The 27,589-nt window shown below is 42.9% G+C and overlaps 1 protein-coding gene across 7 annotated transcripts in view; it reads right to left on the reverse strand.

Annotated features, from left to right (window-relative positions):
* PHF14 (PHD finger protein 14) overlaps window positions 1–27,589 on the reverse strand; it is a 174,495-nt gene that overhangs the window by 50,176 nt on the left and 96,730 nt on the right. The window contains exon 17 of one of the 7 annotated variants that reach the window (XM_027872044.1): window positions 1,943–2,820. The exons of 4 other annotated variants lie outside the window; for them this stretch is intronic. In XM_027872044.1, coding sequence (XP_027727845.1) covers window positions 2,742–2,820 — 79 coding nt within the window. In that variant the 3' untranslated portion in view covers window positions 1,943–2,741. 2 more of the 7 variants (XM_027872046.1, XM_027872048.1) reach the window with 2 other exon arrangements.

Consider the following 27,589-nt stretch of genomic DNA (forward strand, 5'->3'; position numbering starts at 1 on the left):
AAGCTGTGTAGTAAATTTCCATTGAATTCCTTTAAAAAAAAAAAAAAGGAGATCCTGAAATGTTCCTCATCACATCACATCCTCACACGCAATAAATCCACGGTGGCTCTATTTGGGACTTGGCTGATACATGAGGTGAGACCCCACGCATGGCATTAACTCTTTCAGTTCCCATTCTGCGGCATTTTTGCTATCCATTTGGCCTAAAGTGTTTTAGTACATATGACATTCAAGGAACAATGGCAGCATTAGAGAAAAACGCAGCCTGGCATGGGCAAGTGACCTCACTTCCAAAGGGGTACACCATTTAGGGAAGTCTGGTCCCCTTCACAGGAAGTCAGTGTCCCACTGGACTCACTTGCCAAGTCTATGATGGCACATAATGAGGAACAGGCTTCATGCGGAACTGTCAGCCTGGCTTGTGATCTTCAACACTACGTTTGGTTGGTTGCTTTTGTTTTCTTTTCTTTTCTTCTCAACAGCAGAACTGATAGGTCAAATTTGCCTATTTCATCACATTTTTTATAAAGAAAAAGTTTAATCTTAATGTTTAAAAAGGAATCCAGACAGAAGTAAACAAACAAAAAAATCCTCTCAAAATGCAGGCAATGGATTCCATCCCTGCAGAATCGCCAGTCATTCCAATCAAACATCTTAACATGTGCTAAAATATTTCCAAACCACAGTAGATGAACACAATTCTTCATCCTGCCAAAATTTAAATAGCATTTAATGTTAAGATTAATACATAATTTTTCTTTCTATACATGTCAAAATATAGAAAATATCTTTGATAACTAAAGTGTTAAGTGTTTCCATTAAATCCTGCGCATATTTTGATCAAAACAATTTTGAATAAGAATAATCATTTTTGGAAGGAAAACAAAAATAATTTTGTATAATAGTATGTTAATTGGAAATAAATTATCTCATCTACAAATTTTCTTTGGAGTTCCTGAATAAAAGGGGAGGATGATGATGATGTCATATATGCAGGACTCAGGTTATATGGTAAAAGAAAAGTCATACAAATGCAAATAGTAATGTAAAAACCCATGGTCTAAGCTCAAGGACCTTGGTGCAGCCAGGGAGAGAGGCTGATTAGCTATCTCCATACCTGAAGCTCAGCCGCTTTGTTCTTTAACAAACTCATCTCCATCTGCTCATGCCCTTGGAAATATGTCGGCTGAACATCCTGCTGTGCTCACACCCCACAGAACTTTGTATTTCTCTCTTCATAATTAACTAATTATGCTCTAATCAATAGTGTAGCTCCTGATTTTACAATGTAAATCAGATAAATGAGATAATGGCTGGGGGAGGTCAATCTCATTTTATTTACAAAGCCCAGCACGAGAGTCCAATTTCATGATATCTCCTCGACTGGCACAGCAGGCATCCTTATCAGCTGGCCTCCAGAAAGTCTTAGCAGTGAGCACAGGGGGAAAGGCCTGCATTTTCATAAAAGAATAAGAGATGCAAAACATGCCCACCACAGAAACGTTCTAAGTCACCACAGTTAATACCACACATATTCATTCACAAAGAGCTGACTCAGGCAGAGTATTTTTTTTTTAAATAAACAACAACAACAAAAAAATAGCAAACACCAAATTTGGAAAAAACAAAAAACAAAAAACAAACCACTGAACAATTCCCTCCCCCTCAACAATTCTACATTTATAGGATGGAGTAGCCATCTAAAGCTGTCGAAGTAATTACCTCGGAGTCGCTGAAACACAACATTAATAATCTAATCTTTAAATAACAGCTTTCAGACGCAGCTTCAGAAACTGGAAAAAAATCTTTCTAATATAAAACACCATTTGAAAAGAGTTATACTGGTTTTTTAAACAACTGCAAAACTGCAATTATGAATATTATTGAATGGGTCTGTGATAATAATATTCTCAAAATACGATCCAAATAAAAACTAGATCAATGATGGTAAACCAGTTAACTTTTTTTATTCAGTAAGGACATTAAGTATTCAGCACATCATGGTGGGAAAGCAGGTTCAAAGGGTGACTATCGGTGGGGTGACCAATGTGAATGGACACTTAGCACATGTTATGACTGTAATAAGAAATGCATTCAAACACAGCACATAAAATGAGCAATCAATGAATGAAGTAGCCAGCTTAGCTATCAGAGAGGTTCTAGATTATAAATGCATGACAATGAACTGTCACTGGAGCAGCTTCAGTAACAGGAGCTGTCAGGGTCTGCTTTGAAGGGGGAGTTCCAGGCTTACGGAAGAGGAGTGGATTTCATGCTTGTGAAAATGAAAAAATTCTTCCTTCTAGAAACATATCAGAATTTTTATTCCAGGTGCTTCCTTCTGTAAGCCCATCCTCATCGGCCTACCCATCCACCACTACTCTTCCATTCAAACCACCCATCTATCCACCACTACTCTTCCATTCAAACCACCCATCTATGGACACTGGTTGGTCATTTCCCCCCTTCGGGCATGAGGAATACCTGGTCCTTGAAAGTCATGCCACCTACAAATGGAATAGGAGGCTCATTCCCAGAAAATGCCGAAGGTAATGGACTCTGGGCGCCCCATGGTACCTGCCTGTCATCTCCTAAGTCACGGAAAGGTTGTTAGGGTTAGGGTCTGGTGGAGAGAGCAGGAATAATGACGGAGTGAGGATCACCTGCTGTCCTCACGTGGGACAGACAAAACTAGCTATTTCATGCCGCTCTCTCCTGTCTCAAAATGACCGAGTTCATCTTCAGTTTTTCCCTTTCGCTCCCGGGTGTGATGAATACACGCACATCATTCCACATCCAGCCCGGGGAGCTCCAAAGTGCCTGCAGTGGAGATTGTTTAAGCACAAATTAATATCGCTTCAGAATAGCAGTTGGGCCAATTACGGACAAGGTCAATTTTATAGTGTGGAAAATTGGAGAGTTTTGAGGAGAGGCCATTAGGAAGGACGGGAAGTGTTTTATCTCCCTCCCTCCACGGTACTCCCTCTTCCAAGCTCACCTTTGCAAAAATCTAGCTCATGAATTATGGAGTGGATATTTTATGCTGTGAGACAAAAGATACTTAAATCTGCCCACAAAAAGATGATCACCTCTCAGTCTTCAGGATTACAAGGTGTTTTCATGGAAGCATGGTAACACTTTTGATTCACAGAGGCACAAAAAGTCACTTGGCATAATGATTTCAACAAAGAAAAAAAGTGACCATAAGTAATTTCTAAGCAGACATTATAGAGGGCCAAGGCTGCTAGCACATTAGCATTTTTCCGTTAGTAAAATGTTTGTCATTTTTTCTCAAGTTGGTTAGACTGTAGAAACTATAATTTTTCTTACTCCTACATTATGACAACAACTGGAAATCTGATTTCTAATGCAATATAACAGAACTATTTAATGCTGTGCCACAGAATATTAATCTTTCCCAGATATGTTGTAAAATATCTTTTGATAATTTAATTACCTCAATTTATATACCATTTTACACACACCACGTTACTTTTATTGAACATCTTAGCCAAACATATGGTCTTCTACTATGATATAGCTATAATATACAGAATACAGTATCTTTTTATTTGCGTTTTCCCCTCAATAACCTAGAATATTTCTATTGCTGTTTTTTTCCCCCTAAGTTTAATTTATTTTCAACCCAAACCGCCACTATAAATCAGGAGTTTCCACAAGGAATTATGTTATCATTTACAGGTATTTCAGCAAAAAGCCTCTTCCAAGTCAGTTCAGGCTGCAGTAACAGAAGATTCAAACCATTTCTGTGGTCGGTTTTAAGTTTGGATCAACAAATTTGCAGATGGCAATGTAATTCCTGTATCTCCCTGGAAAGACACAGACGCTGATGAAGACATCTGAGCGGGCACACAGTGCAGCTGGACCGCTCAGGACCCTTCCGGTGATCTCATATTTTCACTATGTGTGTCTGGGGAAAACAATTTCAGCCTGAACAAAGCGAGCTCAGGGAAGACATCAAAGACGGCAAATTTCAAGTACTGCTCAACACGAAGATATTTTTGTTCACATGGTTAAATCAGAAGTGTAAACACTGAGTAATTCATGCTAATAGGCACAGGATCTGGCTTCCATAACAAGACAGCGACTTCAGAATGAGACAGCCCAGTGCTGCCAGAGGCAAAGCCCTAGCTGGCTCTGCACGAGCATCGTTAAGAGAAACAATCCTTCCACAGAACAGGCTTCTCTAGGACTCCACAATACGTTGTCTGAAATCGGAACGTACGGCTTAGGCGGCATGAAACGGGAAGCGGACTAGAGGAAGAGCATGGCTTTCTTTGTTCAGTAACAGCGCTGAGGAGCAGCCACCGCACTTAAGTCCCACAGATTCTGTCCCTCTTCACTGAGTCCCAGCACTGTATATCATCATTTGCCACGGAAGCACAGAGGAAAAAGACATTACTTAATAGGACAATTCTGACAAGACATTTTATCAAGTGTTTCTGATTAGTGCGGAAAAAAAAAAAGCAGGCAAATTAAGCGCCTTGTCAGTGTGAGAAACAAACCAATCAATTCCATTCTATGCAAACCTGCCGAGCAAACTCAACTTTTGGTCGTGATTAGCTTATAGAAAGATAAGTCAAGATAGCTGTTCTCCTTTACTTTAGGTATTCTATTGAGAGTTTTATCCACATTTTAAGTCACCCTTATAAAAGAGGGCTCCAGGACTGCCTCCGAGGACGAGTTGTGGCAGAGATGTGTCTCATGAAGGGTATCTACACAGTAAAGTGATAAGAAAAGAACATTAACATTCAGAGATCATAACAGCTCTGCACGACGTCGTCTTATGAAACATTCTACCGCTAGCCCCCAGTCAGGTGCTGAGAGCTGCGCACCACCTGATGCCGCTCTCTTGTGAGGAGCAGCGGGGCAGGGGAGCGGGGGGCACTCATCTCTGGGGCACTTCCAGGTTCTAAATCGACCTGCTTTACCAAAAGGGAGAGAATGCCTCCTAAAAGAATGGTGTTCTTCTCATCACATGAGCAAAGAACGGTCAATCAATACATGCTTGCAGACGGCATTTTGCTATCTAAACTAACACAGCAATTTAATAAAATGATAAAGAATGTAGCTGAGCTGGACCCGAGAACCCCTACTCTGGGCTGGCTAGAGTCAACCTTTGAGGAAGGTTTAAATATCTTCATCAAAAGGTTTCAGGAACATTTCTCTTTGATTCCTGCCACACTGGCATGTACCCTTCTACGGCCTCACTTAAAAACAAACAAACAAAAATTTGCAAAAAAAAAAAAATATATACAAACAAATAGCTCATTTCCTTAACAATTAAGGAATTCTGGATATCACTAGAAGTACAACATGGGACATGCAGCATGCATGAAAAAGCCACTTAAAAACATTATCCCAACTACAAATATCTTTCTTATCTAAAGCAGATGGGTTGTTTTTTACTGATTATACGTCCAAACTTTTAGTCAGCTATTCAAAACGAGGTAACTCAAACATGTAATCTCTCGGCTTTCTCCAGCGCTGCTTGTACTTAGGTCCATAAAACAAGTATTCACTTACTGTTTCTGCTTTTTGTTTTCAGCAGTGAAATTTTGGGTGCTCAATAAATTTGGTTCTAGGTGGCAGTAAGCTCACCAAAAAAACTACGAAACAGTCCTAATGTCAGATAAGCAGTAAGACTGTTAGTACTGCGGTGGTATTACCAAATACTAACATCGCTTCAAAACATCTTTCTTTTCAAAGATTTAAGATGTGTTTAATGCTTCTAATATCCATTGAGAGAAAGAAAGTGAAAAGTGGCACAATCACAGATAAGGTTTTCCACAGAAGAGGTACTTTGCCAGAACCCAAGAATAACCACCATGAAAGAAAAACACAGAAACTTACCGGGAGCGGGGGTGGGGAGGGGAAAGGAGGAGGGAAACACAGAGACACCAATGTTGCTGTTAATGTGAATTTGAGAAACAGAGTGCGTTTCTTTGTTCTGCTCCCTCCCTTTCCCCCAACCCAACACGTCCTGTGTGGTAAAAAGTACCCACCAGGGAGGCCTCAAGTCCAACGCCTACAGGGCAGGCACGTGCAGGCCGAGAAAGAACACGAGGAACATCTGGCCAATTCTTACTTAGCCATACTCTTGGCGAACACGTTTCTATGTTCTGCTGTGCTGGGGCTGGAACAGGAGCAGTCTGGAATTGTGGGGGTGCACTTCCGAGTAGAACCAGCCTCACAAGAGTGACCGGGTCTGGCCCCTCAGGACCTCGGCCTCTCCAGACCCTGATCCGCTGGGATACCATGGAGGACGGTCCCCGCCCTCTGTGAGGGGTCTATGCTACACACCCACACACACACCCACACACACAAACACGCGTGCACGCCAATGCTCACCCCACCACGCAAGGCAAGGCCTTAAGGAAGCACAGCAATAAAATCCATTTTCTGAAGAAAAGTTTCAATGAAGAGAATCCTCCCAAAAGGGCTTACTGAATCAACGCCACACTTCAAAATAATACACTATTTTTTCAATGATATTTTCAGGGCTGAATTTAGAAAATGAAGACATTTTCAGAAATAAGATTTCCTAATTTACAGTCACCTGCACATCAGACACAAAAGTTGTAAGAGAAAATCTTTAGCCGACACTATTTTATCTCAGTAGGCACCTACCTAGCACAGTGCGAGGCACATGAAGACACCCAATAATGACTGATTTCATGATTCACTGAAATGACGTCTACAGGTGCCTGTGCCTCGTCTCAGGCATCTTTGGTTCAAGCAGATAGTTTTTACTGATTTCACGATTACCCAGTTAAATAATCTTACAAAGAAGGGCAAACTGCATTTTTTTTCCTATAAATAATATTAGAAATTACTGTAGTAAGGGAATTAAGAAACATTCTATATTGTGGTCCGTTATGTTAATGGTAGCTTTAGTGTTTTTATTTCTCAAGGAGGCCAGCATGCCGATTGTATGTTTCAGAGAAAGCTGGAAGGAACCTCGCATCCAGTCCAACTCATACCTGGACATGTTTCAAGAAGTCACATCAAGAAATATCATCTTGGCTATTTCTAGATTAGAAATTACTTCTTGGGACGTGGATAGAGCACTGGCCCTGGAGTCAGGAGGACCTGAGTTTAAATCCAGCTTCAGGCACTTGACACTCATTAGCTATGTGACCCTGGGCAAGTCACTTAACCCCAATTGCCTCACCAAAAAGAAAGAAAACAAAAAAAGAAAGAAATTACTTCTTTAATCACCTCCTGACTTCTGGGAAATGTTCCCCTAATACTAAGAAACGAAAACTCTTTGACTTTAGTTTATAACATTATGCTTACTTTCACTCTTGAATATATAGTTTTAACATACATTAACAAATGTGAATTGGCTTTCAGATGAAAAGGCCAATACACCTGGAGCCCTGTCAACCTCACTTATCAATCGAAATTTATATTTTAAAGTTTTGGTTTTGAAAAAGAGCTGTCACAAACAACAGAAATGACTGATTACAAATAACCCTTTAACATGTAAGACTGCCATCTGTGAAAAAGCGGCAGGTTTGTTCTGCTAACAAATGCTGTCCAGTTCGGACAGTTCACGCCAAATCAGAAAAAAGGACAGAGAGGCAATAACCATGCTGCACACAGCGGCCACAGCGGCGACCTCAAATACTCAAACCAAGACTCAAACAAATTGGGAGAGAATAAATGTAAGTAATTCTCATGACCACCTCAGCCACTGCGAAGCTGTCACCAAAACAAAGAGGGCCACATGGCCCTAAAAGCACCTGAGCCCATGTCGGCTCACCAAAAGGCAAAAGACAGCAGAGGGGAATATAAACACATACCACATCAAACGTTAGTTTGGATTAAGCCAAGTGTGGCATAAGAGATGAACCTGAAAGGAGGGCAACAGAGGAAAAACAAGTCCTATTGGTCATTCTTTCTGGTCATCAATTCTCATCCTCGATAAAAATGGAACCACTACATTTGAAATGGAATACCTCAGTCTCTGAGGGATACAGATATCTGAACCGGCCTTTACTTAAGAAGATGTGGTCAGGAAAGGCAGTTAGACCAGACCAATTGCACAGAGGAGGTCGAGGACGAAAGCGGCCGCATGTTGAAAGCACTGAGGGTGGCAAAGAAGTGGAAAGTGTGGGGATGCCGTGGCTAAACAAACTCTGGTTATATGTTCATGACAGAATATCACTCTGGTATAAGAAATGATGAGCTCAATGATTTTAGAAAAGCATGGGAAAGGGGCAGCTAGATGGCACAGTAGACAGAGCACCGGCCCTGGATTCAGGAGGACCTGAGTTCAAATCCGGCTTCAGACACATAACATTTACTAGCTGGGTGACCTTGGAAAAGTCACTTGACCCCATTGCCTTGCCAAAAAAAAAAAAAAAAGCATGGAGACCCCCATGAAATAATGAAGAGTAAAATGAGCAGAACCAAGAGAACAGTAACAGTAATAGCTGTACTGTTTTAAAAACAACTTTGAACAACCAAGTCATTCTGATTATTATAAATACCCAAATTAACTGCAAAGATCCTATGAAGGAAGATGCTGTTTGAATCCAGAAAAAGAACTGACATATATACGTGTATGTAAGTGTGTGTATGTATGTACACACATATATATGCGTGCATGCACACACACACACACACACACACACACACACACACACACACACACAGATTTGTGTCTAACAGTAGCCATCTCAAAGTTGGGGAGAGGGTGATAAGAAAAATAAACTCACATGGTAACTGTTGTATATCTGAAAGGAATAGCAAGTTGTACATAATAATGGATCTGCAATTTCAGGTGCAATCCTATTTTTCTATCCCACTTTGTTGTGGAAATGCGTGTTTTATTTCTTACGCTCAGAATAAAATAAATTTTTTTAGAAGTACCAAGAGATCAATTTTCAAGATATCTCAGGAAAAGAAAGATAGCAGATGTTTGAAAAAATTATGGGCAGCCCTGATTGAGTGGAAAAAAAAAAAATCAGCAACTACAAGACCATATGCTTGTTTAAAAATCTCTATAAAACCTTTATGAAAAAATCTATGTGAACATTGAAAGCTAAAATGCTTTTAAGAAAATATGAGGAAGTGGCAAGATTCAGCAAATAATTTCCTAAAGCAGGCTACATCTTCACAATGTTCCAGCTGACTGAAAAGAACAGAGATTGCGTGGTCGTGCTGTGTGTATCTGCTGATTACACAATGCAGTCCTGGGCCCTCTCCTCTGGCACAGGCTGACATCACAAAGGATTCCTCCACAGATGCAACCACAGAGATAATGGACTCAGGGGCGAGATGACCAAGGTCAAGCAGACTATAAAAGCGGGAAGTGCTGGCAGAGGAGGCTGTCTGCCCCTGCTGGGCACAGCCACATAACACTGAGCACAAATGGCGGAGGGGGTCCTCCAGGTACTTTAATTAGACCAAGCCCCAGGATGCTGCAGAGCTATCCTGCCAGTCGAGAGATCCGTGTAATAACCCACCTAGGAAAGAGCTGGTGAAGGGAAGACCACAGGAGGCAGGAGGCCCATCCAAAGACCCTGGTCCTCACCCTGCAGATGGATGACGATCTGGGCCCAGAGGGCCGTGAGCCAGATGGCATGGGTTGGGGGTCTGTGCAGCCCTGGCCAGGATCCAAAGGGATTCCTAGACAACAAAAAGCCCATCTTTTCAAAACGAACACTGTCCTGGTGATGCCTCCAGCTGTGAATCATGTGTGTCAGTCTCAGAAAAATAAAAACTGCAGGTATCCCCAAGGTCCTCCTGGTGAGATGAAGTGCATTTGAAGACGATGACCAGCACAGGAGAGACAACAGGAAGCACGGGGCTTTAGAGATGAAGAGCCAGATTTGTGAGAACCCGAGCAACGTCTCTGGCTTATGAGGGAAATCCCCACGGGAGAGGGCAGGCACAGCTATGCTCCCTGGCAGTGTGGCCGAGTGGACAGACTGCTGCTGGACTGGGACTAAGGAAGCCCTGGGCTCAGGCAGCTTTAAGCATTTACTACATGAGCCGGAGCAAATCCCTGAACTGTCCAAGCCTCAACTCCCTCATCTGCAAAACAAGGAAAACAACAGCCCCTACTTCACAAGACTGTGGTGAGGGAAGAACAGGATAACACATGTCTGACAGGTGCGGGGAAGCTAATGAAGGCAAAGAAATCTGACACTGTCCACGCTGCACAGAAAACGCCTTAGTGCAGTTAAAGCCGCCCTCGCTCTTGGGACAGCCTGCACTCCTGCTCTAGGACCCTGGAAGCCAGCCAGACACCTGGTCAGAGAGAGGATCCTCAATGAAAGACACAGGCCACACGAGAACCACCACCAGCCCTTTGCCTAGCTAAGGACTCAGGGGATCTTGGGGGCTCACATGGAGCATATGATGGCTTCTCTCAGAGCAAAGGTCCAACTGAGGGCCTATGTCCTGGCAGACGGGGAACCGGACATTTCTGCAAACTCATCTACCGGGAGATTTGTACTGCAGGATTAACTCCTGCATCTCCTCATCTATTTAGTATCGTGCCAACTCACCCTGCTGCTGCCCCATTTCCTCTGCCTCAAACAGCACCCCCAAACTGGAGTGCCAAGAAAGTGTTTGCCATTCCTTATCACTTTGTTTGGGAACCACACACCCCTGCCCCCGACTCAGCTGCCCTGCTAAGCCAGTGAGAAGAGATTTGAGTGCAGCCAGCCCCAGAGCACCTGACCAGCCCATGCCACATCTCCACACCTTGCTGAACAGCACAACCTGTGCACAATCAAGACTGTCATCCTCCCACTGTCCCTGGTAAGGGAAAATCGACTGACTGCCCTATGCACTGACTGCCTTGTAGGGAACTCTCCAGCCCAGGCATTTCCTTCCCTTTCAAGAGAGGCTAAGTTCTTTAAAGGCAGGGATCATCTCACTCGATAATCAGAAAACGGCCTAACAGATATTAAGCATTTGTTCACTTATTCTGTTCATTAGCAAAGGTCTAATATGTCTTTTTTCTGGAAAAAAAAAAGTTTTATATTATTTTTCTACATGTTGAAAATGTGAACATTTAATGAAGTTTACTAATCTTTTCTCATATACTTAAATATTAAGATATATAGCAGTGAACCATTATAAATCCCATAAATTTTGCTATATAAACTCTTTTTATTTTACATTTGGACACTCAATAAGATGTGATATCTTGAGAAAGCAAATTATGTAAAAAGAGAAAACAGGAATCTTATATGTATCGATAAGAGATGCTATAAAGTATGACATTCAAACAACGGACAGCGAATTCTTTTAGCAAAAAAAAAATTTTACTTAAAAAAAGAGGTAGCTTTTCTTCATTTTCCAATTTCTTTGCAAATCTGAGCTTCAGAAGACCCAAGAAGAAAATCTTGGTCAATATACTTAGTCTTCTGCTTGAAATGCAGCTTCCTTTTTTCTTTAAAGAGGTGGCATTTATTGTTATCAAGGCAATTTTGAAAGGCTTAGATCACTTAGGTACAACAGAGTAACCTGACAAGAGAAATTTGGACCTGGAAGATTTCAGTAACTTGAAAAGAAAGTTATGGATAGATGTAATTTCATTTCGACGTGGCTGAATCCAACCACTCAGGTTCTCCCCCAGTCGTATGGGCCTGTCTGCCTCGTGGTGGGGGGGCAGGCATGGGCAAAAAGGGCCTGACCGTGGGTCACAAAAGCCAAGCCTTCCTCCACTGACAACCCAGTGGAGCCGGCACTTGCAGGACACAGCCAGCACGCCTGGTGAAGTGCGGGCCATGGCACACGGCCTTGGCTCCATGCATCACAAAGCTAACTCAGAAGGAAAGAAGGAGAATGCGTGGGCAGCTTTCCCACTGCACATCTCCTAACAAACCTGGCTAAAAACCAGTGCAGTGACAACCAGCCTCTGTGCTTGGCCACTGTCCATAACTTCTCCGCACTGAACCCTCCCCACCTTGGTGTGAACCGCTGAAAGGAATTTGATGGTGCTATAGTGAATGATGGGAAAATTCGGAAGACAGACTACTGTAGGAAAGAAAATCACAACTTCAGATTCTGAAGAGAGCTGTCTGAAGAGGGAAAGCCTCGAAAAGGGCCAAAGTCAGGGGAGGAAGCCATCTCTGGGAAGGGCCTGTCCTTTCCACATGGCCTGGGATAAGGGGCCGCCTCACCCTGACTCTGAGTGTAGTCAGCAGAATGACGGACGGAGGAGCAGGCAGCTCTGCCCTTCTGGGATGTCCTGAGAAAGGCCAAGGATGCTTGGCACCGTCCCATCGCTCACAGCCCCCTTCCAAGACCAGGGAGACTCAGTGGAGTACACCAGATGGCCACTGAGCTCCTTCCGATTCCTAAACTCTAGAGAAACCTGAAGAACGTTACTGGGGGGCCAGAGCACTCTGCGACAGGAGAGAGACTGAGACGATCACCCCAAAGACAGCTTCAATCAACTGAGTCAAGCCACAACCACTAGATGTTAACATACACCAAAATACGGAGATCTGGAGAGCCTACAGTTCTGGTGCAGGGGTGCTAGGCAACATAGAGACAAGAAGGGTAGTGCCCTTGCCCTCAAGAAGCTGATGTTTTACTGTGAGAGTTCCACACGGGCACACAAAGGAAAGTGAGGCAGAGCCCTCCCTGGATGATGGAGCCAGAAGTCTTAGAAAAGGTAAGAAGTGATGGGAACATTTCAGCATGTAGCAATAAAGCAGAAAAGACACATCAAAGCAGCCAATTCTAAAAGTAAATGAATGATCAAGGGAAGATGTGGGAAAGATGGAGTGGAAAGTCAGTATGTTTGAAAAAGCTAAGAGAAAACAAACCATACAAACAAAAACGATTCTATCGATAAAATAAAAAGAAATCAAATAACACAATGTCTGCTTGCAGTGAGTGAATTGTAAGGGGAAAAAAATGCTCATAGATTTGTTTTCAAATCATTTAAACCTCTTTCAATCCATCCTGAGTGGTCACGTCATTTAGGTGGATCCCCCTCTTTTGGCACACAGGATCTATGTCACATAATGTCCCATCAAATCCTCAGCTGCCACAGTGGGGACTTTCTTCTAGGCTTCCCCAACAACATCTGGGAATCAGGGGAACCTCTTCTGGTCACTGCCTTCTTTGCATTTCCTACTTAAACTTTTGGGGACAACAGGTGGTAATAACCTGTTCATGCCCACCATGGACCACTCAATGGTCCCTTGGGCAAAATGCAACTTGACTCCTCCAGAAATGGTGGTGTTGCATCACGAGGCATGGCCATCCAGCCTCAACAGAAAAAGAAGGGACTTTGTTCAGGCAGAAGTTGGAGGGGGAGGGGGCTGTCCCAAGGACTAAATAACTGTCAAAGGCCGCTGAGCCCACTTTGTTCCTTCTGTTCAATTCAGGACTCAGGTGACCATCTAAAATCTAAATTTTAATAGATGAACTTTGTGGGATACACTTCCTGGTCAGGAAAATAAGCATGATTCCTCCACCTGGACAGTCAGAGTAGCCTCTGTGGCTTGATCTTGGGTATCATTTAGAAGGCTACATGCAATCAGAGCCAAATCATCCACAAACCGGAGCGGGGGCAGCACCTCGCCTGGGGAACGCCTCTTCCGTTTTTATTCTGGACTGGCCATCCTCCATGAGAAGGCAAACACCTCCAGGGAACACAAGTCCTTCCTATTTCATTCTTTGTTTGATTGAAGAGCCAAAGGCTCACCTCTGGTGTCATATATGTCAAGGAATCTTTTGAAATCATAAGCGGAAAAGGTCAACAATTTACACAGGGACTGAGGATAAGTTCTTTTTCATAGATACTCCCAATGAGCAAGATGACTCCGTTATCCAAAAGCATTTGTGTTGTGTGTGTATGTCCTACGCAGAATACAGACACATGTATACACGCATATATGCATGTATCTACATGTGTGTATATGTATAGACATGCATATACACACATATACACACATGCATAGGACAATATATGGGGTGTCTCAGAAGTCCTGGTGCAGTTTGGGGGCACTGTAGATATGAAAAAAAGCTCTAACCAGTATCTCACATTACAAAATTGGCTGCTCTTTGGGGATTTCAGTGTTCACATGCTAGCCCAGCAGAGGTCTGCCAGGCTAGGTGACAGCCCCATTTTTGTGGAGCTCCTACACATCAGAGGAAGGCCCTGAACTGAGTCTTTGTGAGCTGAAGGTCCCAGCACAGGAAGTCCACCCAAAATGCTAGAGGTCTTCATGCCTGGCCTTCTCTCTACACCCTGAGCACATGCCACCCTCTTACCACAGAACTGGTCACAAACTGTGAGATACACATGATCCAGAGTCATAAGGTGTTCCTGGAAGAACACTGAAGCTAAAAAAATTGGACGCTTCTTTAATGGCACTCAGGGTCTTAAACATGATGAGTTTGCTGTCGCTTTACAGAACTACTTCTTAATAACAAAAAGAAATACCCTTTTAGAGCCACTTGCAGATGAGATGAACCTAAGATAGATTGAATTTTATTATGAAAAGCTTTTAAAACAATACTTGGATCTGACAGCACAATTTCTTTAATCTCTTCTTTGATAAATCATTAGTGATTTACTTTTAATTTACTGAAATAACAGCAAAGATTTATCACTAGAACAGAAGCATAATTAAGCCAAGATTTACAATGTGATTAAGTCAATAAGACAAAATGTCCTCTTAAGATGAGATCTGCAACCAAAGATTTAAGAAATCCGGTGTCCCTCATGTAGCACTACTATGGATTGGGGATGCACAAATGCTACAGACAGCGGTTTGGAAATCACATTGCTTTGTAGTAAGATGCTTATTTCCACACATCTGGCGTAGGCTAGGACTTGAAAGAACTGTTAGTTCTCACTGTGGTGGGTCCTGTCATGGCCTCAGATCAAAACAGTAACACATTCAAGTCGTCCCTCAAAGTACCTTAAAATAAGAGTTTTCTTTGTCCTAAAACTCACCGACAAGTTGCTTTGTGGCTGACTGGAATACCCTAAATTTACAAAAGACATTTTGAAAGAAATCTACTAAAAACATCGAACCGAATTATTTTCTTCCTTCCTCGTCTGTCCAACAAAAGAGGTTGGAGGGACTCTGCCCTAATTCTACCTTCTACTGCTCTGCGTGTTGCTAAGGCAGCTCACTCCCCACGTTCTGGTGATGGGCATCTTCAAAGCCGGTCGTAGGAAATCTTCTAGATCAGGAGCAGGCCAGACCTCGCATTTCCTCTCCAGAGCCCAGAGAATCCGCTGTCAACAGTCAGACAAGATGAAGTATCAGAGCAGGACTGGAGAGGAGGGGTCGGATGCCACTCAACAGCAGCTCTGTGTGACTATTTACATAACTGCTTAGGACAATTACAACGGTGCGATGTTGGGCGAATCACAACCTGCCTACATCTCAGTTTCTTCCTCTGCAGAAGACGTGGAAGGGATGGCCCTGAGGCACGCCCAGCCCAAGCACACTAAGGCGCGCTCCCGGCGGGTTCTTTTTTAAGTCAATCGTAGTGATCATCTTGGACAAAACTCGATCTTCTCCTCAAAGTGAGCGTTATTCTGATTCGGGTGCCTTTCTGTCAAGTCACTATGGTCCGCCATCACTGCGCACCGAGAGTCAAAGCCTCCTGAACGTCCCTCTGAGCATCTCCGTCAGTCTGAGAGCCTGTCATTCCTGTTTGTTCCACAGCTACACTTGGTCTCAGAGCAAGAACGTTCTGGAAGCAAGGGTCGCATGGCCAGAGCCCAGGCTTTGGAGTCCGAGCTCTCGTCTTCAGCTCTGGGTTTCAATTCCCTCATAAAATGCGGGAGCGTGAGCGGGTGACCTCTGTGGCGACGATCGGGCAAGGATCCTGTCAGAGTGAAATGTCACTGTCGCAGGCAGGCTGGCCTAGTTAGAGCGAAGCACCCCACCACCCCCGACGTGGAGATGGCACGGAGGTGGCATAGGCCAGACAAGGCAGACTGCCTCTACTCCCTCAGAGTCTGACGGAGACAGCCCAGGACCCTCAGCATCCCCATGGAGACACAGCCTGGCACCCCACGGCTCCTACAGGGGCCGCAGTCGTAACTGCTAAAGACCCACGGGGGCAGTTCTGGCCACCAGAGCCTTTGACGGGGTTGTCAAATGGCTCAGCATCAGACGCTGATGTGACTTTATCTTTGGAAACAACCATCTGCTTTGCTACTGCACGCTGAGGACCACAGGCCTTTCCATCTGATTTGGAGCTGAAGTCTTCCTTATACGTTGTCTCCCTCATGAGAATGGGAAGCCCTGAAGAGCTGGGACTGATTGACCTCTCTGTTACAGCCCCAGTGCTCTGCACTGCCCTCAGTGAGGGCTTAATAAAGGCTCCATCCATCCATCCATCCATCCATCCATGTAGAGAAAAGCAGCAGAATAAGATCTGTGTATATTCTGGTGTTTAACTAAGCCATAAACCCTAGGTATTAGTTATAAAGACGGAGATCAGAGTTTTGATGGACAGTCCCAGGTCCACAGGAACCGGATGCAGGTCAGAGGGGAGGCCAGGGGAAGCTCTTTGGATCTCAAAGACAGATTAAAGACCAAGCAGAGGAATCTGTGTTTACAGAACCCCAGAGTCAGAGGAGAGACCAGCAGCCTTCCAGTCCAACCTAGACGCAAGAAAGACTCTCACCTGCTACACAACCACCAAGAACTCCGGGAAGAGAGGAACCAGCAACCTACAGAGAAGTTCTTTTAACTGGGATGATTTAACAAAGATTTACATACTTTTAAATGTGATTTAACTAAGACAAGTAGGAGCCTTCTCTGTTTAACACATTGTTCTGGGTGCTAAGTAGACAAAGGAAAAAACAACCTTGACTTTAAAAAAATGCCCAGCCCCTGGTCTCAACAGCTAGCAACGTGTTACTCTGTGGGGCCTCTGGAGAATGCTAGCAAACTTAACGCAGCTGGATAGAGGGCTGCTCTAGAAGTGAATGGAACCTGGGCTAATGCGGCCACATCATTTCTTTAGGTCCACGAACACCGTGTTAGCATCTCCATAGTAAAGAAGATGCAAAAGCATGATGTGCTATAATCCATATGATTACGTTCTTGGTAAAGCCCTGCCCCAAAGTCACACTAACATCGTGCGCAAAATTATCTAAGCCTATCGCCTCAAAGCCAGCCTAGCTGGCTCATGTTAAGACATTAGAAGCTCAAAAATTTCCAGAACCAACATTTCTGAGTTTCCTCTAGAAGACACAATATCACTTGCATTTCACAGGCTTGTAGATCAGATTTCTGGGAAAGTTCTCCTCTCACTGTTTAAAAATGCTAATCTGGCCTTTCACCCAACAATAGCACTTCTAGGGCTGCATCCCAAAGAGACCATACAAATGGGAAAAGGACCCACATGTACAAAAATATCTATAGCAGCTCTTTTTGTGGTGGCCAAGAATTGGAAATTAAGGGGATGCCCATCATTTGGGGAATGGCTGAACAAGTTGTGGTATATGAATGTGATGGAATACTATTGTGCTATAAGAATGATGAGCAGGCAGACTTCAGAAAAACCTGGAAAGACTTGTATGGACTGATGCTGAGTGAAGTGAGCAGAACCAGGAGAACGTTGCACGCAGTAACAGCCACATTGTGTGATGACTAACATTGATAGACTTAGCCCTTCTCAGCAATACAAGGATCTAAGACATCTCCAAAAGCCTCATGATGGAAAACGCTATTCACATTCAAAGAAAGAACTATGGAGTTTGAGTGCAGATGGAAGCCGACTATTCGCTCTTTTTTTTTCCTTCTGTTGTGTTTTGTTTCCTCTTTTCTGGTGGTTCTTCCTATTGGTTCTAACTCTTCCTTACAACATCACTATTGTGAAAATATGTTTAATAGGAATGTATATGTAAAGCCTATATCAGATTGTGTGCTGTCTTGGGGAGGGAGGGGGAGAAAAATTTAAAACTCAAAAGTTTATGGAAGTGATTGTTGATAAATTAGAACAAATTAATCTGGCAAAAAAAATGTTAATCTGTCTGCCTTCAATTACAGGAGCAACAATTATTCGCCATTATGCTATGTCCTTTTAGGCAAGTACAAATACTCTAATGTAAAAAAGCTCCTTATAATGGAAACGTGATCATGAAAGACAAACCAAGGTAAAAGAAAGTAAGCTGTTGCCATCACCTGAGAACCCCATGTGCCTGAAGTCTGGGCCTAAAGGTGGTTCTCCAAGTTTTCTGTTCGGGCTCTCTCACATCCGGAGCATCTTCTGTTTTCTGGACATGCTTTGGGGTTGGCAGTCACATCACATCGTCAGGGACACAAAATCCTCCGAGGTCACGGAACACAGACTCTCTCCACTGGGCATCTTCATCAGCTGACTGGCCTGCTTGATGCCAGCTCACAGTGCATCCAGCGCCCATGACGACTCCGGAGCTCCAGCCTTCCCAAACAGCTCTTGGTGTTGTGATGTGTGGGTACACAGATTCGGTTAGCTTGGGGTATCTGGGTAGCCCCATTAACAATGAAGAAATGTATGGATGCATGGATGGATGTGTGCATATAGCTATCGAAAGGGCACCATGAAATGCCGTCCTAATTGAAGCCCTGCTGTACGGTCTTACTCATAGAAGTCATGGCTGAGGATCTAAGCCAGGTGACTTCAGCATTCAAAACTCTACCTCATTCTACCTTAGCAGAGATGAAGGGGGTTTTTTTTCCAATAAAGAAATGAATGAATGTATACAGGTGCATATGTACACAGACACACACACACACACACACACACACACACACACACACACACACACACACACTCTCCATGAGTTACTGAAAACAGCGAGGACATTTTGAGAACTGCATCCAAAAAGTCTGGGGTAAACTCGAGTTCCTCTAATTCAGATTGAAAGAAGGTTTAAAGGACATTGGCACGGTCCTTTCCACACACTTTAAAACACCTTCTTGTATAATACAGAAATGACAAAACGGGGCGACAGAAAGCTATGGTTTAAGGCAGTTTTTGCTTTTAACAAACGAAAAAAGTGATTTTTGGTGCACCAAGAACACTGAGCAGAGTCTTCCGACAATGAAGTATAAATTCCAGGAGCCCCACATAAAAGAATTTCTGTGGCTAAAAGCAGACAAATGCGCCATGCAGGAAGGGCAGCCTAGGGGGAGAGGGCAAACCTGGGTTTAGACCTGTCCTTCCTCTGCCACACAGGGAGATGCTGCCAGGCTTGGCAGAGTGAGCATCTTTCCCAGCCATCTCCTACATCACTGGGGTCAAACTGAAAAGCAAACATCCCTGCAGGCTGCACAGTGACTTAGAAAACCACAAATTCACACCACCTAGGTTGTACTGTATTTTTATTTGTTAAACTTTGCTAATGATATTTTAATCTGTTTCTGCTGCACTTTGACAACTCTGACCTACACCAATTAGATTAAGTGTTTAGAAGCTCCCCAAAAAGTTATGCATGCTATTCTACATATAACCCTAGAGCACAAGCTTGTTGTGAAGATCAAAAAACCAATCAATCAATAAGCAGTTATTAAGCACCTACTAAGTACCAGGCATAGTGCTAGGTAATGGGGATGCAAGAACAGAGAATGCACCAAGGCAGTCCATTTATCATCAGCATTGAGGAAGCACCTACTGACTGCCAGGCCCTGTGCTAATCACTGGGGAAATAAGAAGAGGCAGAAGACAGTCTTTGCCCTCAAGGAGCTTACACTCTAAGGGGGAGACACCTTGTACAAACACCAGTTCTTTGAGGAGGGGAGGAGCCCAAGAAAGGCTTCATGTGGAGGGCAAGGGAAGGAGGGAGGGCACTCCAGGGATGAGGAACAGCGTGTCCTACAGGAGGAGGAGAGAAGGCGTGTTGGGTTGGATCACCATGGGGAAGATGGGCAGTTCTATCCAATGAGGATGGAGAGATGGGAGCAGCGGGCAGGAGAGCGCTTTCCAAGTCAGACAGAGGAGCTTCTGTGTGCTCCCAAAGGCCACACAGAGAGAGCCACTGGAAATGCAGGAGGGCCTGGAGAGTGGACAGACCTGAGGCAGGGAAGCCAAGAAAGCCGTGGCAATAATTTAGGTGAGCAGGGGCAGCGAGGTGGTGCAGTGGAGAGGGCTCCGGCCTTGGAATCAGGAGGACCTGAGCTCAAATCAGGCCTCAGACACATGACCCTTATAGCTGTGTGACCCTACGAGAGTCACTTAACCCCGATTACCTCACCAACAAAACAAAACAAAATAAAACAAAGCAAATAATCTAGCAAAAAATCTAGTAAAGCAAATAAATCTAGAAATCTAGGTAAGTGCTGGTGAGGGCCAGGGTTACACGTCAGAGATGTGGCGAGATCTGGCATCTGGCTGATGGAAACGAGGACTCTGTGGGAATGCTGCTCCCTTCAAAAGAAAAGGGAAGGGACATGTGGAGTTTTGTGATGTCTCAGACAACTAGCTTGAAGCTCAGGGGGCAGGCTGGTTCTGGAAATGCAGTTCTGTGACCCAGAGATGACAGTTCCTCTAACCCTAAATGTGCACTGCTGGAGAAGCAGAGGCGGCCCACGACAGAGTCTTGGGAAACAACAGTCACACTAGGAAAGACGGAGATGGAGGGAAGATGGCAAGGCAAGAGGAGAAGAACCAGGAAAGAAGGGTGTGATGAGAGCACAGTCAGGAGAAAAGCCAACAGGAGTGCCAAAAACAATGAAGGCCGAGAAAAGACGATTAGATGAGCCAATTAAGAGACTGTCAGCGACTCCGGAGACAGCCTTTAATCTCACACACACACACACACACACATCTATATCTTTGTAAACCTTAAAAGAGCTATAATAATAATTATTATTACATGATATAACAGTCACTTCAGAGTAATGTGTCAGGATCACTTTTCTTTGAAGGCCTAGACACCACTCAAGCACTCCCTATGTTACTGAGTTATTCTCTCTACTGGATCATCAATCAATCAACAGGCATTTATTAAGCACCTACTGTGTGCCAAGTACTGTAGATACAAATAAAAATAAGAGAACAATCTCTATGCTCAGGCCTAAACGGAAAACTGGAAAGGAGATCAGAACTCACCCAGTGCAACCTCCTTGTTTTGAAGAGGTACAAACTGAGCCCAGAGAGCCTGGCACTTAGCCAAGGTCACACAAACAGTAGTAAGGGGCTGTTCATATGTATCTACAGAACTCAGACGAAAGGCAATTACACGGAGTAACCACACGAAACGTTCCAATTCAATCAACAAGTGCTGAGGTTCAAACGCCAAAAGAAAGCAGTTCCTGCTCTCCAGAAGTTTCCCTTCTCCTGGGCAGGGGATTGGAGAGCAGGTGGCACGGACAGAGGAAAGTCCCTATGAAATAACTGGAGAAGGCAGAGCACTAATGCTGAAGGGCCCAGGAAATGCTCCTCATAGAGAGAGAGGCCTGGGCTGAGCTCTGAAAAAAGCTCAAGATTCCTCAAGATGGTGGTGGGTGAGAGGCCATTCGAGGGCTGAGGACGGGCCTCTGCGAAGGCCTGGGGGCAGGGGGCAGGAGACAGGAGAACACATTCAGGGCAGACAGGGTATGAAGGAGAATAAAATTAAATAAGTCTAAAAAGTGAGACTGAATTCAGACTGTGAAAGGCTTTTCAAGGTCACTGAACACTTCTGAGTAAGGTAGTGAGCATCACCAGCTGACTGGCCTCCGGGAGAGGTCAGATCAGAGTGGGAAGACTCCAGAAGAAGGAAGGCCAATCAGAAGGCTTCTTGAGGAGACCAGAACTGGGGGAGGCCATGTGAATGGAGAGGAGGGGACACATGGAGAGATGGCTGTGGGCCAAGGGAGAATGAAGAGTAGAAGTGAGGTGACTAGAAATGATCCCGCCCAAGTCTGGAGGAGGGATGGCTTAGGAAGGCAAGGAAGCTTTGTTCTGGGCACACCAAGTCTGAGATTTTACTTTGTTTTGGAAGCAAGAGCAAGCAGCTGAAGGTCTGTAAGCTAAAGGGTGGCCTGGCCAGACCCTCTGTCCACTGTGCCACCTAGCTGCTCTGTTGTCTTTCTTATGATTGCACATGATGGAAGCATTTATTATTTTCATGTATTATTCATTCAACGGGCTTGCTCAAGGCTGTGGGCAAGAGTTGTCAACCCCAACAAGGCTTGCCAACTCCTTCTTCCCTCCTACACTAAACTGAATTAGTTTCCACTCATGTCTTATTAGGGAAGCACTAAAATTATTAAAGGCATTGACACTAGGGTGTGAAAGATCCATAGAAAGCCCATTCCCAAAAGAACTGTTTAACTGAAATCAATCTCCCACTAGTAACAATAACAACTATAATGATAGCTAGCATTTATATAGTGCTTACTATGTGCCAGGCACCATGCTAAGCACTTTACTATTATAATCTAATTTTATCTTTACAACAACCCTGAGAGGCAAGCGCTGTTATTACTATCCCCATCTTACAAAGGAGTAAATTGAGGCAAACAAGGGTTATGTGACTTGCCAAGAGTCACACACTAAGTAATGTAAAGATATAAAGAATATTCACTCCTGTTTAGCTTCTCAAGCCAGGCATTGTGCTAAATGTTGGAGATACAAAGAGAGGCAAAAGACAGCCCCGTCCTCAAGGAGCTCACAGTCTAATGGCAGAGACGAGAAGCAAACGTATTTGTACAAACAAGCAACAGACAGGACAAACAGGAAGTATTAACAGGGAGAAAACACCAGCATGAAGAAAATAAGCATCTATTGAGTGCTTGCTATGTGCCAGGCCCTGTGCTAAGAGCTTCACAAACAGTATTTCATTTGATCCGCACAACAACTCTGAGAGGTAGGTGCTGATACTGTCCTCATTTTTTCAGTTGAGGAAACCAAGGTTAAGTGACTTGTCCAAGGTCACACAGCTATCATGTGTCTGATGTGGGATTTGAACTCAGGTCTTCCTCTCAGCCCAGCACTTACTATCCACTCCACCACCCAGCAGCCTCAACTCCCCTAAAAGGTGGGAGTTGAAGGAAGCCAGGGAGGTCAGTAGTCGGAGTGGTGGAGAGAGAGCGTTCCATGCCCAGAGAACAGACAGAGAAAATGCCTGGAGCCCAGAGACATGGTGCAGGGTCACTGGAGGGAAGAGTAAGTGTCAGGGTATAAGACGCCTTGAAAGGTGGGAGAGGGTTCGGAATGCCAAACAGGGCATTCTGAATGGGAGCCCAGAGGAGGGAGTCAAACCAGACTTTACACGGAACAACATGGCTGACCTGGCATTTTAATTTTTTTCTGGCCTCCTGTGTTTGATCTTCAAACCTGAACATCCAGGGGCAGGTAGGTACACAATGGATAGAGCACCGGCCCTGGAGTCAGGAGCACCTGAGTTCAAATCCAGCCTCAGACCAAACACTTGACTCGTACTAGCTATGTGACCTTGGGCAAGTCACTTAACTCCAACTGCCTTACCAAAAACAAAACAAAACAAAAAAAACAATAAAAAAACAAGGGGGCAGCTATGTGGTGCAGTGGATAGACCACCAGCCTTGGAGTCAGGAGGAACTGAGTTCAAATCTGGCCTCAGACCAAACACTTGACACTTACTAGCTGTGTGACCTTGGGCAAGTCACTTAACCCCAATTGCCTAAAAATATAAATAAATAAATTAAAAAAAAAAAAGAACCCTGAACGTCCAAAAGTGTTCTATTTCATAAAAGACCCATTCCCCACTCTGGAGGATGATATTCAGTTTTTCTGGATAAACTGTCACTTGATTTCTGGAATATCATGTTCCCAGCACTCCTCTCCCTTACAGTGCTGGTTGCTAAATCTCCTACGATCTTGACTGTGGTTTCTTGATGCTTGGATTCTTTTTCTCCAGCTATTTAGAGTATTTTTTCTGTGACTTGCAAACTCTGAACTTTGGCTGTAATATTCCTGGGAGTAGTCATTTTTTAGTTTCTTTCAGTAACTGATATGATTTTATTTCTACTTTACCTTCTAAGGGATTTTCCTCATTTTCTGTTAGGATAAGTTGGACGTTACTTGGCTCTCAACTACTCCAATGATCCTTGTATTAGCTCTCCTTGGTATGTTTCCCAGGTTAGTTGTTTTTGCTTTGTACTCCTCACGTTTTCTTCTTTTTCAGTCTATTGACTTTGTTTTAATATTGCTTGCTGTCTCATAAAGTCATTAGATTACATTTGGTCCATTCTAATTTTCAGAAAGCATGATGCTTGTGCAAAGTTTCATACCTACTGTGCCAAGCTCTTAATTCACTTTCCAGTTCTTTCTTCTACGGTTCTACTAATTTTTCCAATTTTTCCTCTTGTGCTTCAGTTCATTTCTTTAAAAAAAATTTTTAACTTTTCAAAAACACTTTTGCTCCTTCTTTTCCATGTATTCTCACTGAGCTTTGTGCCCAAGCCATCTTTTTCTTTGCTGATCTCTGTTTGCAAATGTTTCTGAGTCATTCTCTTCTCCTGGGTTTGTGTTTTTGGTGTCCTCTGACGCTATAACAGTGTTTCGTTTTGTTTTTAACAGTGGGATTTTTTTCACTTGTTTACTCATGTTTTCTAGCTTACTTCCTAACTTCAGACTTTAGGGCTAGGCTTTAGAGAGAATGTCCAGGCTGGTCCTACTTCTGTTTTCTTGGAGTACTGAGTGTCGTGTTCATCCAAGATCTCAGGTTACAGTTCAGGTGGGAATCTGTAAGTTTTCAGGACTACCAAAGCAGTACGGAAGATCCTGACGTCTGAAAGTTCCTGACCTGGGTTTGGGTCTAAGCAATACACCTATGGTTTGCTCCACTGAGGGTTTTAGTAGATTTCTTCTGGCTTGGCCATTATCAGCTAGCTGTGAAGATCTAGTTCCAAGTGAAAGAACTGAAGGTTCCCCACTTTGGTCTGGGATTCCTGCCCAAGAATTCAGACAGGACTGGAAGCTGGAACAAGACCTTGATCTCCTCCTAAGGTCCTGGTCAAACAGTTGCTTCCTGTTTAAAGAAATGTCTTTTCAATAAGATCAGAAGTAAAGCAAGAATGCCCATTGTCATCACTACTATTTGATAAAGTATAATAAATGCTAGATATAGTAGTAAGACATGAAAAAGTAACCAAGAAAATTCACATGGGAAACAAATAAAACAAAATTACTGCTTTTTGCAAATAATAATGGTTTTAGTTAGAGAACCCTTGGGAGTCAACTAAAAATGAACTGATTGCAGTAGGATGTAAAATAAACAGACACAAATCACCAGTCAGAGATACAGAAATTCCAATGCAAAACAACTAAAGGTAGACTTGAGAGGCCTCCAACTGAGACAGGCATCTATGTGAATACAAATACAAAATATACTTCACAAAAATAAGACAGGCTCATGTATAAAAAGAGTCAATAAATTAAAATCACAGTCTTACTCAGTGCCAATCAAATTTCCAAAGAATTGGAGAAGTAGACAAATTGTTCTGGAGGAAAAAAGGTCAAGAATTTCAAGGGAGATAAAGAAAAAAAGAAGGGGGTTGGAGAAGAAGAAGGGAAACTCTGAGTACCAGATTTCAAAGTATACTACAAAGCAGAAAACATCAAAACAATTTGGTATTGGTTAAAAAAATAAAGAGGTCAATCAGAGAATTAGGTACACAGTATCCAAATAACCTAGGGGAAGTAATAGGGTCAAACCCTTCTCAAGTTTACAGAAGAAAAAAAGGCAACAAAGATGGTAGCTGGACAGAGTCAAGTTGGTCAACAAGGCTTAACCCCTATTTTTAGTTGAGAATATATAAACTTAACCTGGAGTATAAAGACACGATGTTGGACTTCTGATAGAGTTTAATATATAGTTCATGGACATGGACAGTGTCTCGCTAGACAGAAGCAGTTGAGTTCTGAAGAGTCAACAACGCTCAGGGGTGGCCAAGTGAAGGCTCAGGAATGGCATGCGGCTCTTTCGAGGCTGTCAGGCTCATTTAATCAAACAAAAGACCTTCCACTAACTCTCCTACTGTCCAAAGAATCTATTAAGATGTTTATGTTGTATGTCTCACAGTGCCAACTTGCCCTCCCATGGGGTCTTTCTGTCATATTTCTTCCATTTCTTCCTCTAATAAACTTACTATATTAATGTGCTAATGGAACACAACTATAGGTACAACATGTACTACTCTCTATTCTTAGGTCATCAATATTTTGTGATAAGGTCTTTTGGGAGAAAATAAACATTTATTTTATTGCACTATATTAATTTGCAGACGTTTATCAAATTCAATTCAACAGGACTTTTTAAGCACTCATTGTGCACCAGACACCATGATTAGGGAGATGAAGATGAAAGTCCTCGTTCTCAAAGAATGTATACTATACCAATATATAAATCACTATAGATAAAATTCATATTGAATCTCTCTAGAATCAACTAATAACCTAATAAATTAAATCTATAACCTGATGCCTAAATCTTATTCTCTGTGTGTGTGTATGTGTGTGTGTACACACACATATAAATACATACATATCAGGTTTGTATATTCACTGACATATTTTGAAAAAAATTACAGTGTAAGAGGATTGCTAAAAATAGTTTTTTTAACCTTGAAATACTTCAGGTTTCTGGTCTAGCTACTCAAGTCAGAAAAAGCATGTGTAGTTTTTGATTTAGTTTACTTTTTATTTATGTTTGTTTGTTCATTTATTCATTTATGGTGTTTTTAAAAAAAAAAATCCAAGTTCCAAATACTTTCCCTCCCCAAGACTCTCCCCCAATCATTGAGAAAGCAAGCAATTGATGTCAAACATACATGTGAAATCATGCAAAACATTTCCATGTTAACTTTTCATCATGAGACTTTTAGGACTATCTTGGATAATGATCAGCATAGCTAAACCTTTCACAGTTGATCACTGTAACACTACTGTATATAATGTTCTCCTGGTTCTGTTCACTTCACTTTGCATCAGTTCATATGTCTTCCCAGATTTTTATGAACCCATCTTGCTCATGACTTTTTATGCAGGATTTCATCAAAATCATATTCTACAATTTGTTCAGCCATTCCCCAAGTGATAAACATGCTCTCAATTTCTAATTCTTTGCCATCACAAAGAAAGCTGCTCTGTGTGTGTGTGTGTGTGTGTGTGTGTGTGTGTGTTTTCCTCAAAGGGTATATATGCAAAGTTTTATAACTCTTTTGGTGCAGTTCCAAATTGTCCTCAGAATGGTTGGACTAGTTCACAGCTCCACCAACTATGCATCAGTATATCTACTTTGCCACATCTCTAGCATTTATCATTTTCCTTTTCTGTCATTTTAACCAATCAGATAGGTGTAAGGTAGTATTTAAACGTTGTTTTACTTTGCATTTCTCTAATCAATAGTGATTGAGTATTTTTTCATGTGCCTAAGGATAGTTTTGATTTCTTCTGAAAACTGCCTATTTAAAGTTTGATACTTTATCAACTGAGAAAAGGGCTATTTTTTTTTAAATTTGGCTGAGTTCCTTAGATATTTGAGAAATGAGATTGGCATCATAGAAACTTGCTGTAATAATTTTTCCCAGTTTCCTGTTTTCCTTCTAATTTTGGCTACACTGGCTTTGTTTGTGCCAAAACTTTTAAATTTCATGTAATC

Source organism: Vombatus ursinus, unplaced genomic scaffold (genome assembly GCF_900497805.2).
Source record: "Vombatus ursinus unplaced genomic scaffold, bare-nosed wombat genome assembly UNPS02014799.1, whole genome shotgun sequence".
Taxonomy (NCBI): Eukaryota; Metazoa; Chordata; class Mammalia; order Diprotodontia; family Vombatidae; genus Vombatus; species Vombatus ursinus.